Source organism: Cyprinodon tularosa, unplaced genomic scaffold (genome assembly GCF_016077235.1).
Source record: "Cyprinodon tularosa strain WSP-4 unplaced genomic scaffold, ASM1607723v1 ctg142, whole genome shotgun sequence".
Taxonomy (NCBI): domain Eukaryota; kingdom Metazoa; phylum Chordata; class Actinopteri; order Cyprinodontiformes; family Cyprinodontidae; genus Cyprinodon; species Cyprinodon tularosa.
Genome location: NW_024038243.1, coordinates 180,208 through 192,023, shown reverse-complemented (window position 1 = coordinate 192,023; position 11,816 = coordinate 180,208). Strand labels below are relative to the sequence as shown.

Sequence of the window (11,816 nt, the reverse complement as noted above, 5' to 3'; positions counted from 1 at the left end):
TGGGTTGAGGTTCAACGCAAAGCTCAGGCTGCATCAGTTACCAGGACGATTGGAGAAAACAAAAAAAAACTTCAGCAACAATCAAGTGAATAATGCAGAGAAGCGGAGTGCCCTGGTAATCTACTGATTACTCCAACAGAGCAGGTTTCAATGCACTGCATGACATCACAAGTTTTACCATTTACCTAATACTATTAGGAAACTACCAGATACTAAATCTTTACCATAATAATGCACACCTAAAACCGGCACAGGACTCAGCATTAGCTGCTCTGACACAACGCAGAAAGCTGCATGCTCCAATCTCATGGTAAACAGTTTCCCAGACGATCGAGGAGAGTAACTCCAAAATAATAAAGTTGTCAATGACTTCAGCTTATTGATTATTGTAATAACAAAATGTTATTGTTCTTTGTTATGTATATCTATGTCAAAATGAGGTAAATTCATTACATTTGAATTTGTAAATGAAAGTCAATGATAATTAAAAAAATAATTAAGATTTGTACTTGTTTTATAGAGAACTAGCAACCTGGTTAGATACCTAAATAGACGGACAGATAGAATGTATTAAAAAAAGAAATATTTGTTTTTTAAAATATTACTTAACTGGACATAGTAAGTATAACAGAGCAGGAACCTATTTTATTACTGAGTATAAAAAAAGGATAAATAAAATATGTAAACTGACATAGGGCTCCTTGTTTAGTGTAATTCAGCATCCAGCATGTATAATGTCTGTGTATTGTCTTTCGGTGTGTTTATATCTTCTTGGATGGGCTGTATTTAAACTGAATTTCGATTAATAATTTATAATTGATTTGAACTGAGAGCAACCAAAAGTTTAAAAGCTAGGCTAACATCAGAGGTTATGGCCGCTCTCAGAGGGAAAAAAATGTGGCTCCATGAAGTGCAGAAATACACTAAATCCTTCTCCATCTAATGCGCTCATCGCTAGTTTGATACAAACGATCTTAGTAATGCGCTGCAATTTATTAGCATCACATCCTCACCTTTAGAACACATCAAAAAAGTGACGCTGCTCCTCCATGCAGCACGGCTAAATAGCCGCTATTTAGATGGTAACTTAAGATGCTTATACAGCATTTATATTTACAAGCAGAAGCACATAAAGTTCATTTGGCATCCTTTGTCATCATTAAACAGTGTAAATGATCACAGACCGGAATCTGGATCGACTCCACTTCCTGTATGTGTTTTCATGTATTTCTAAGATAATTAACATATTATAATACAGTATAATCTGCTTTGAACCAAGTGCAGGAGTCTGGAGGCAGTTTCATTCAGAATGTTTTTTATTTCAATTAAAAACCCTTCGAGCTTTCTCACAGCAAATAACTGTAATATTGTTGTGTCAAAAAGACCTTAATAACTGGCATAATTAAGTCCAGTACACCAACATTATATCAAATTATGAATCTTTTAAGGAATACAAAAATAATTATACACAGAAATATAAACCACAACTGACCTGCAGCTGTGGAGCAATAAAAACATGTTTTTTTTTATTTTACAAAAGATCATTTCAACTGTTAAATAAACACTTGCAAATGCTTCAACCTGGGGCCCGCTCTCAGTAACATACAGTGTTCAGTTTATATATAAGGCATGGTGGGGACAGCAGTTGAGTCATATTAAAGGAGGAGGCCTGAGCATCTCCAAACTTCATATCCATCTTGAACAAACCTGCATAAATCTTTCTGAATCTTTCCAAGCTTCCTCAAAAGTCCCTCCAAACAAAACATCAGACATCCTCTAATCTTCCTTTATATACCTACTAGATACCCTGACCAACCATAACTGCAGCGCCTCCCTATTCCGCCTGCAGGCAGTTTCCATTGCTGATGTCAGCCTGGCTGCAGAGGTTGAGGTTGTCCACCTTCCTGTAGACGAAGTGGAAGACCTGCGCAAGGGGCCGGCTGTGCAGCTCTGCTTTGATCTGCTGGGGGTGGGTGTCTGGAGCGAGCTGCTGGCTCATGTCCTCGGTGATCAGGAACAGGGCGTAGTTCTCAGGATCCGGTACCTTGAACTTAAAGGCGCAGAGGGAGCAGACCTCCTCCGCTGTGCTGTACGGCTGAACCTGCAGGGTTTTAGCCGTGCAGCCTGAGCCCACCTCCTGCAGAGCGACCCGGAGAAAGTTCTGTGGAGGGAAAAAAAAATCACGTTTATCTTCTGAAGGAGAAATGAAGTAGAAGGATGTGGGGTCTGTGCTCTGTAGAAACAAGCAAATGTATTCTGTTCACCACTAGCAGTACAACCTCCCCACATCATGCTGCTACCACCACCATGCTTGGCAGTGGAGGCAAGATTATGTCATTGAAGGCTTAAATTTGCCTTTCTTCTCATTTTAGCCAAGCAGCCAAATTTGATTCGTCTTTGCTGCTTTTTTTTCTGTCAGATATAATCTGTCATTTATAACTTATGTAAAATTGTCACTTGTTTTAAGTTTATTGCAGTAGTTCTGGGAATGTTCCTGAGGGGGACAGTTTTGGTCAAAGTTTTGCACACAGGTCCGTTCCAACAGTAAAATAACCCTAAAAACCTCCAAACTGGTTTTGAAATATGCTGTTGAAAATTCTCAGTCATCCAGGTCATAGTCATTCCAAAAAAAAAAAAAACAATTCACTGCACTTTGTTTACAAGTTTGAAGACGTTTCGCTTCTCATCCAGGAAGCTTTTTTTAAGAATGGTTTTGGAATAGATGCAGTTTCCATTGCTGAAGCCTGCTGCGATTCATCACTGATCTCTATTCATTGAATTAGTGATAAGCCGAAAAAACTGAAGTCACCTGCCGCCATCTTGGTCCACCCCACTTTCACGGAATCACGCCATTAAAATGCCTGGAATGTAATGAAATTACCATAACAATGTAATTAATACATGTATATATTACATGTACATCATCAATTTAGCACTTTTGGCACATCATCAGACAGTGTGTGTGGGGGCGTGTGTGTACATTCTTAATATCTAAGTACAGTACTATTATGTTCCATTAATGCACTCATTTTGTTATGATGAATTTGTTTAATATGTTATATTAAATGATTATAAACTTCATAATAACTATGTAATATGATGTGCCTATTTTGACCTTAAATTACATTAATCTACTGATGCTATGAAACTGCAAGTGTGTGTCATAGTGATGAATTTATCTTTGTTTTAAAGGTCTTATGTACTGTTTACATTCCGACCTGTCTAACTAGGGAGTACCAATATGGCGGCAGGTGACTTTACAGCACCATGTACCACCAACGGGGTATCAGCAATCCAGTGAATAAATAGAGATCAGTGACATTCACAGAAATTTCTCATGCAGGAGAAATAAAATAGAAAAGCAGCATGCGGTTGTTCCACTAGGGGGTGCTGCTCACCAAAACACTTATCCCCTTTTCAAGCTGGTGCTGTGTTAGTGAAGTAGAGCAACTACACAGCTTCTTTCATGCACTTTTCCAACTCAGAGGAATGCAGATTTAACTGTTACAACTTGGACTCACTGCCTGGATGATCAAGGTGGGCTCAGCTCCGGTGAGATACCTGAAAGTCGTCCACAGAGGGCACGGAGCGCTGCGCCGTTCGCCGGCGGTGCCACTGGTGCAGGGTGTTCCTGGCCTCAGAGCTCAGAATTTGGGCCGCCTGCTCCTCCTGGAAGTTCTTGATGAGGGCCATGGCGCCGTAAGCGCTGGTCAGGTAGTAACCACCTGGAGGGAAAGGAAATAAAACACAAAAACACAAGATTGAGTGAGCAGAAAAAACTCTGACAACTGACTGATGAATCAACTTTGATCAGAACAGCAAACATCCCTGTCAGCAAACATTTTCTTGTTTGTGAAATCCAGCTGAACAAGCAGCAAACTAAAAGGCAATGGAGATTCACAGAACGGTATACCGTTTTAAAACAAAAACAACAATAATATAAACAGACCTAATATAAATGAAGTTAAGATCGTATCAAGTTTGTCAGGAGCAATGGTGATTATAAAGTCTAACAGCCACTGAGAGGAATGACCTGTGAAATCCTGAAGGAGGTCTTTGGCTCTGCAACAATATTATGCATGAAGGGAGAGATAATGGAAAAACAGGGATTTTATTTTTTTAAGAGTTGGTCTGTCTCCCACCACCTGCACTATGTCCATGACCAGGGGTGAGTTTCTTCCGGGTTTCTTCTGGACAAGTGGAAGAAACTGGGAAGAAAGTCCTGGTAATAGATCCTATTTTGGAGAACTGGGAGACTTCTATTTAAAAGTTAACTCTCTATATCAGCCATGCTAGATAAGGAGAAATGTTTATGCACTGCAAAAAATGAAATCTAAATAAGTTAGTTTTTCTTAAAATAAATGCATTTACACTTTGCCAATGGAACAAGACAATTTACATTTAAAATAAGGAAGCAAAATTGCATTGTCTTATTTCAAGTGTATATTATCTATTTAGGAGAAATACCAACTTCATTGGCAAATCATCTTATTTACCTACTCAAACTAAGGGTAAATACACTTTTCATTCATATAATATATTAAGAGCATGTAATACTAAATCTATATAAATAACTATTGGTCACATGGAGGAAAACGCTTTCTCGTACACTCAGATTTCACCAGCTGGCTTTCTTTCTTTAATTTCTTCTGCTATTCATGGCCCCCAACCACCCTGGTTTATAGATATCGAACCCCACCTCAAGGTTATTCCTGGATTTCGGACTGCACTGCAAAAAAATTAAATCTCAATAAGTCATTATTTCATAAAATAAGTCTTTTTTTTTTAATTGGGGAGAAAAGCGAGACACTTTGCAAATGGAACAAGACAATTTGCATTTAAGATAAGAGAAAACAACTGCATCCTTTTTTTTCAAGTGCATATTATATAATTATCTAATTTCAAGAGTAAAAATCATCATTCCGTTGGCAGATAATCTTATTTACCTGCTCAAATTGAGGCTAAATACACTTAATTTAAGAATTTTTAAAACTTATTTCTAAATATTTTTTTGCAGTGTGCTGAAGGAAAATATTCACCAAAAGAAATAAAACTCTCCAGTTAATTTGACCTTCCAAGTTTCTTCCGGCTGGAAAAACAATGGAAAAATCCCAGAATAAAACGCAATCCGGAAGAAACTTCCTACCTCGTCTATGACACTGCTGGCCATCCTGATAAGCTTATCTAACCTCTTCCTTTTAGTAGTTGATAAGCAGCTGCTCCTGCAAACTACATCACAGGTTTCACAAGATGAAAAAATATATATATATATATTCTTAAAAGCATCACCATCACTATGGAAGAACTCAACCTCCAGCATGTAGGTAAAAAAAAACCATCAAAGTTATGATTCCAGTCCAGGTTAGTTGAACATCCAGGGTTAGGGTTATATATATGCAACTTTCACTTATTTCAGCTGATATATAGAGTCCACTACCTCAGTGAAAGTAACCTACATGGTTACAGGTGCCAGTGCAGTTTAACTGGTTTGATCTTCAGCCAAAGTAAAGATGTAGGGGATTTGCTTCTATAAATAATCCTTCTATTATTTACACATTGGTTGGCCTTCAAAATGGCTCGTTAGTTTGACAGATTATTGATCTCTGTGTTCCCTTTTCTTTTACTCATTTACTGTCTACTGAGACAATAATGAAGAAGAACAATGATTAAATACAGTGAATCAATGCCAGATAGTAAAAACCCTGACTAGTTTTCCTTTATCCAGCTCAGTTAACCAGATGATTAATCAATCTCTCCATCCAAATATTGCTAATTGTAGCTCTAAGAACGCTGTTATTGGAATGAAAGGAATTTCAGACTGCTCTAATGAATCCTGACAGACTTACGGATGTCATCTTGCAACAGAAACGCACATGGATGATGTTAAGTCAAATTAGGACTACAAAAAAAAAAAAAAAAAAACTACAAAAAAAATTACAGAAATGTTGCGAACATCTGAATTTCTCCACCATAAAACCCCAAACAGATAAAGGTTTGTACATTAGCGTGTGTAACACAAAGTGCACATGAAGTGATAATGTATTTTAGTTAACATCTATGAGGTGAGCTGTGTCTACACGTCCTTTCACCTAAAGGATTGCTGGAAACAGCATAGCTCCGAAGGGACGGATAGGAAAGCCAATAGGTCCCTATGCTAATTAAATGGGCGCCGAGAGGTACCCTGCTTCCTTCCTTCCTTACTGCCAGCACTTTTCAGACAGCGGTGTTTATGGTGACTGCTGACGCACTTCCGCTTTAGCCGAAGTGTCCGAACTGCCCTGTAGTTTATGGATGGACCCTTGCTCTGTGTTATGGAGCTGGAAGTGCAAACGGTTCGCCTCTGAATTATGCATCCCAAACTAGTTGGAAAGAAGAGTTTTCGTGCAACTTAACTCCCAGAAGGGGAAAAGTGTGGAAATACCAAATATCACTGACACTAAATTCCGAAAATAGGCAGAGTTCATCATGTAGGAAGTTTAACATTCATCAGGTCAGACAGAACAATCAGGATATCCTGGGAGTGATATCAACAATAACAATAAGATAACAAACATCTAATCCTGAATGTCAGCAGAACAAGGAAGATGATTGTAGATTTGAGAAGAAACAGGAACGAGTTACATCCTGTTAACATCATGGGAGAAGAAGTGGAGGTGGAGGAATATAAATCCTTGCTGTTCACCTGGACAACAAACTAGACTGGAGTCAGATTGTGAAGCTCCACAAGAAGTACAGAGCAGACTGTGAAGCTTAGGTCCTTCAGTGTTTGCAGCAACATGCTACATATCTTCTATAAGTCTGTTGTGAAGATCAGTTTTTCCTGATAGATGCCATCATCTGTTGGTGAAGCCAACAAGCTGATAAAGAGGGCCGACTCTGTTCTAGAACTTCTCTAGAACCTCTGGAGATGATTTAACTAAAAAGAACATTATGGACAACAGTGAACATCCTCTTCATGAGTTTTAAACAACAGAATGTCAGACGATCCTTCCTGCCTACAGCTATCAACACCTAAGACTAGGGGGGATTTACCATTAGGCAATACTAGGCAGTTGCCTAGGGCCCCAAGTTCCTGGGGGCCCCATAAAACTTTATTTACATGTATGGTTCATACAGCTATCCCTTATTTGATCACATTAATTATGTTTTTGATAAAAAAATATATATAAATTTCTCTAAATTGCCGTCAGAACGCTCATAATATGCTACTAGAGGCCTTAGAGACAACATCTAAAAGCAGCAAACTCTGCTCTCCAGAGCAACTAGATTGGTAACCCTGCCTCCTGCTCTCCTCTATCTTGTCTGCTGTCATGATTCATGCAGCTATTATTACATCCAAATGAAAAATGGAGAACAGATAAGCAGATCATGGCTTGTCTACAGTGAAAAGAAGGACTGGGTTATTTACTTTTGCCTTCTTGGAAACACAGGAAGGAGCAATCAGCTAAGTGAGCTTAGTGCTTGGAAAAAAAATCTTTCATTGCTTTTGGGACAGCATAAAAAGTCAGCTGAGCACAAAATATAGAGAGGAAAACAAGAAGAAAAGGGACAAGAAGAGAGGGACAAAACCTAGAACAGATAATGGACGTCTATTCTATTAACATTTCTCTATCTGCAGAATGGGTCTGTTTTATGTGTTGCCTTCTCAATTCAAAGGCACCCCTGCCTGTCTTTGTCTAGGGCCCCACATTTCCTAAATCCGCCCCTGCCTAAGACAACTGGTAAAAAACAGAACTGAGTTACTGCAACTCTGACGGACTATTAGGGCCAGGTTAGAGATTTGTTTTTTCTTCTGTTTCGAGAAAAAAGTCGTAAAATAACGAGAATTATGTCGTAATATTACAAGAAAAAAGTCACAACGAGAATAGTCATACAATTATGTGAATAAAGTAATATTACGAGAATAAAAAGTCCTAAAATTACGAGAAACAAGTTGTATTTTATGACAACTCTTACAATAAGCACTTTCTTCCCTAAAATGAGGAATGTGGAGCATCATGTGAAGTTATACTTTGGCTCTGGTTTGACAAATAAGGAAATCTTTTGGCAGCAGCATCAAATTGGGCAACGATGTCAAAGTGGACTGGTTGGTGATTGGTGGAGCTGGTCGGTCGTCATCTGATGGTCAGGGGTTGAAGCTTTCTTTCTGAAACAGGTTGTTGTACGATGACTTTATTCTCCTAATGTTACGACTTTATTTTCAAAATAAAAAAAAATAAAAAAAATCTCTAACCTGGCCCTAATACTCCATCATGCTGCAACAGCTAATTTCCCTTTATGATTAATAAAGCATTTCTGAAATGAATGCATAGCTTCTATTGCTATCAATGCAGCTCTGGACCAGTGACTCTAATCAAATCACTCATTTATAACAATAACAACAAAACATGTCTGGTGCTGCATTCAGAGAAATGAGAAAGGAAGAGTTTAGAGGAAAAAAAGACAGATACTTTTTACTCTGATCAACACCTATATTGTCGTTATGTGAGTAGGGATAGTGTACTAAATGCTGAGAGGGTTTTCAGAAAGTTTGCAGTCTAGTGTGAGAAATTAAAGGCAGGCTAGTGCTATAAAATCACTGGGGTCAAAGGTCAGGAATCATACCATTAATAAATGTAATAAATAATTCATTTTTCCTTTTTTTCTATGAGTAGAAATTATTTCTGGGAGTCGGTTCTCTGCTGTCGCCTCGTGCAGGATTAGTAATAGAGGAAAGTTTCTTAGCAATTTGCTGTTTTCCTTCATGAACAGTGACCCAACCTGTCAATAAGTCTAGAAGGTCTGTCAGCAGCTGACCAATCAGTGACTGCGCTTTGTTCCATCCCTTGCAGCACTCTTTCACAACACTGACAGGTTTTTACATCCCAAAGGCTTATCAGACAAAAGAATTCTGGGAAAATAATGTATCTTCTAAACCAGAGATCAAGGATTAGTGGAACTCGGTCTGGATCCGGACCCACCTGATTGAAAACATTTATAAATTACCACATGTTGTCCGACCACACAAATTCACTTGCACGGCTTCTCCTGTTACTACGGTAAAGCCGCCCATAGCGTCCAGGACCAGGCTACACGAGTAACGAATTATCCAATGACATGTTCTAAATGATTAACAGTTGTCAGTTGGCAACATCTGTAACCCAAACTGAAAAAGAGTCATGAAAAATGTAACAGATAGACAAGGCCTTTAAGTATCTTTGCTGACTTGAAGCAGATATTACTTTTCCTGTTGTCTTTACCTTTAGGGTTTCCATTGAATCCGGCTAAATTATTTAATGCCTCAGGGAACTTTGTGCGTCATCATGCTGCAGGTGAAACCATCTTGTCAGAGCTTTGTTTACGCTGGACGGAACAAGTTGGCGTCACGTCAAGCATGATCAACCTGTTGCTTACATCCTGTCAGCGTTTAAAGGAGTCAATCTGAACCCATTTGTTTTGAAGTAAAAAGCAGTAATAATACAATTTGTCTTTAGACTAATTTAAATAAAACAGTGATCAGTGGAGGCTAAAATTATCAACTTGTTAGGACAGAGCAATTAATCAGCTTTCAAAATGCTCATATGTATGAATCATAAATAAATAATTAGCCAAGTGAAAAAAAAAAATTAAGCCAAAAAAAAATCATTTCTGGCACTAAGAATAAAGACGGGTCATTGAATGAAGCACATTCTGATGATTATCAGGACTTGATTAGGTTTTCATTAAATCTTCTATGAGAAGATCTTCTCTTAATAAAGTCTCCAGTCTTAAAAAAGCTTTGCAGTTCATGAAATTTTGCTTAACGGAAAAAAATCAAAAAGCCATAAATGAATTACTGTAAAATCAGGATGAGAATTTGGTTTTAGCGGTTTAAGAAAGTCCATGAAAGGTTATGGATGGTTAAGATGGTGGGAAGCTGCTTTGTTCTGCCAGAAGACCTTGATGAGCCGTTAGACCCAGTCATCTGCTACACGCCTACACCTGGAGGAACGTCTTTATTACTTTATAAGAACAGATGCTGGCATGTTCTGTCAGCTACTGGGAACTGACTGCTCCTTAATGGTTAAATATTCCCCTTATTAGTAGGATTTATTCAGAAAGGATTAAACTACAGACCCTCCTCTTGTTCTTGGAAGTACAGCCTGAAGTGATCTGAGATCTAAGAAGGTAGTTCTCTTTTTATGTACTGTACGTTCTCGGTATGGGTAATATTTTTGTTGCACAATTTGCAGCTGGGATGGCTAATCTATCAATAACTGATACAAGAATTAGAAAAGCTTCCTTTCTTTAGAACAGAAAGTAAAGGGATTTCTTGCAGGGATGTCATATTTGAAAAGATTCTCACACGTGGATCTCCAAGCCACTTATTTCAGCCTACGTGCCACGAAGATACAGTAGGAAAATATTTCCCCCTGTGAAGGCGCCACCCGTTCATTTTCACCTGAATCCGATCCAGTCCATTATAATCAAACACTGAACGGTATTTCCTTCCTTCCACGAAGACCTTTCCTTCCTCTGCACACACCTAAGACTTTCTCACTAAATCCTTCATGAGAACAATGTTCTACTAATATAAACCAAGGGAAACTCACAGAGAGATTAAAAACTCACAGAAAACAAAAACAAACTGAATTCCAGAGAAATAACAACATGGATACTAAAACAAAAGGCCTCATTGTGGGTTCCAACACATTTTCTGTTGGATTAATTAGCAACTTTTAGGTAGTTTTTCATAAAAAAAAATGTCTATTTAAAAACTAAAGTTTGGAAAATTATGTTGTTTTGTTTTGATTGAATGACAGCCGTAGACAAGGGACAGCAAAGAACGCTTCCTCTGCAAACAATTAGGGAAATCTGCAATGGAAAAAAATCTAAATCTAGATACGTCATTTTTTCTTAAAATAAATGCATTTCTTCTTGAATTGAGAAGATAAAAGAGACATTCTGCCAATGGAACAAGACAATTTAGATTTAAAATAAGAAAACACAATTGCATTCTCTTATTTCAAGTGCATATTATCTAATTATCTTATTTTAAGAGTAAAAATACTCATTCCATTGGCAAATTATCTCATTTAGCTACTCAAATTAAGGGTAAATACACTTAATTAAATATATTTTTACTTATTTCTAGATCGTTTTTCCAGTGGGCTTTTGTGGCATTTCAAATTAATATAAAAGTTCATATTGTTTTATGCAGTAGAACAATAATGATTGTTTAAGTTAAAATGTTTGAGTTTGGAGGCACTGTGGAGAGTAGCATGGGAAGGATTATACTGTATGACATGGAATGGGTCTTTAATCTAAGAGAGTTTAGCTGTGGTTCTTCAGCATTCTGGTCTAAAAAGATCCTCCTTTTAAGCAGCTTCTTTTGGGCAGTTCTGGATTTTTTGTTAGAAACTGAAAAGAAGTGCAAGGCTAGAAACCAGAAAGTGTTCTTAAATCACTTTTTTTTTCTACTTTTGAACTAGATTTCGAACTGAAAAACACTTGAAACAAAGGCTTTTCCAGAGTGTGTAGAAATCCTTTGGAGAGATTGTGGCTTAAATGTGGTGAAAGCAAAGATCCCCCCCAGGGGACGGCTCTATTAGTCTTTTAAGCTAAAACTAATATAACTTATTTATAATAAGGAAACATTAAACTAACAGAAGATTTGAGAACTCACTTTGCAGTTACACATAAGTAGATATTACAGAAAGCCTTAAATAATAACTATGACCAGTAATATGAAGACCCTTTCTTTTTAATTTTAGCAAAAAAACTTGGGTTTTATTTTTCATGTTTTTTATTTATATTTTGTCATCGATGATTGTCTCTGTCACATTTCACTGACGGCG

The 11,816-nt window shown here is 37.6% G+C and overlaps 1 protein-coding gene across 5 annotated transcripts in view; it reads right to left on the bottom strand.

The window, feature by feature from the left end:
• Positions 1-1,298: 1,298 nt before the first annotated feature.
• Positions 1,299-11,816, bottom strand: part of rin2 (Ras and Rab interactor 2) — a 53,367-nt gene continuing 42,849 nt past the window's right edge. For 2 of the 5 annotated variants that reach the window (XM_038278553.1, XM_038278556.1), the window contains 2 exons: positions 3,562-3,725; positions 1,299-2,161 (listed from right to left, as the gene is read on the bottom strand). In XM_038278553.1, coding sequence (XP_038134481.1) covers positions 1,835-2,161; positions 3,562-3,725 — 491 coding nt within the window. In that variant the 3' untranslated portion in view covers positions 1,299-1,834. Of the gene's footprint in view, positions 2,162-2,809; positions 2,862-3,521; positions 3,726-11,816 lie in introns of all 5 variants that reach the window. The other 3 variants (XR_005280177.1, XM_038278555.1, XM_038278554.1) reach the window with 3 other exon arrangements.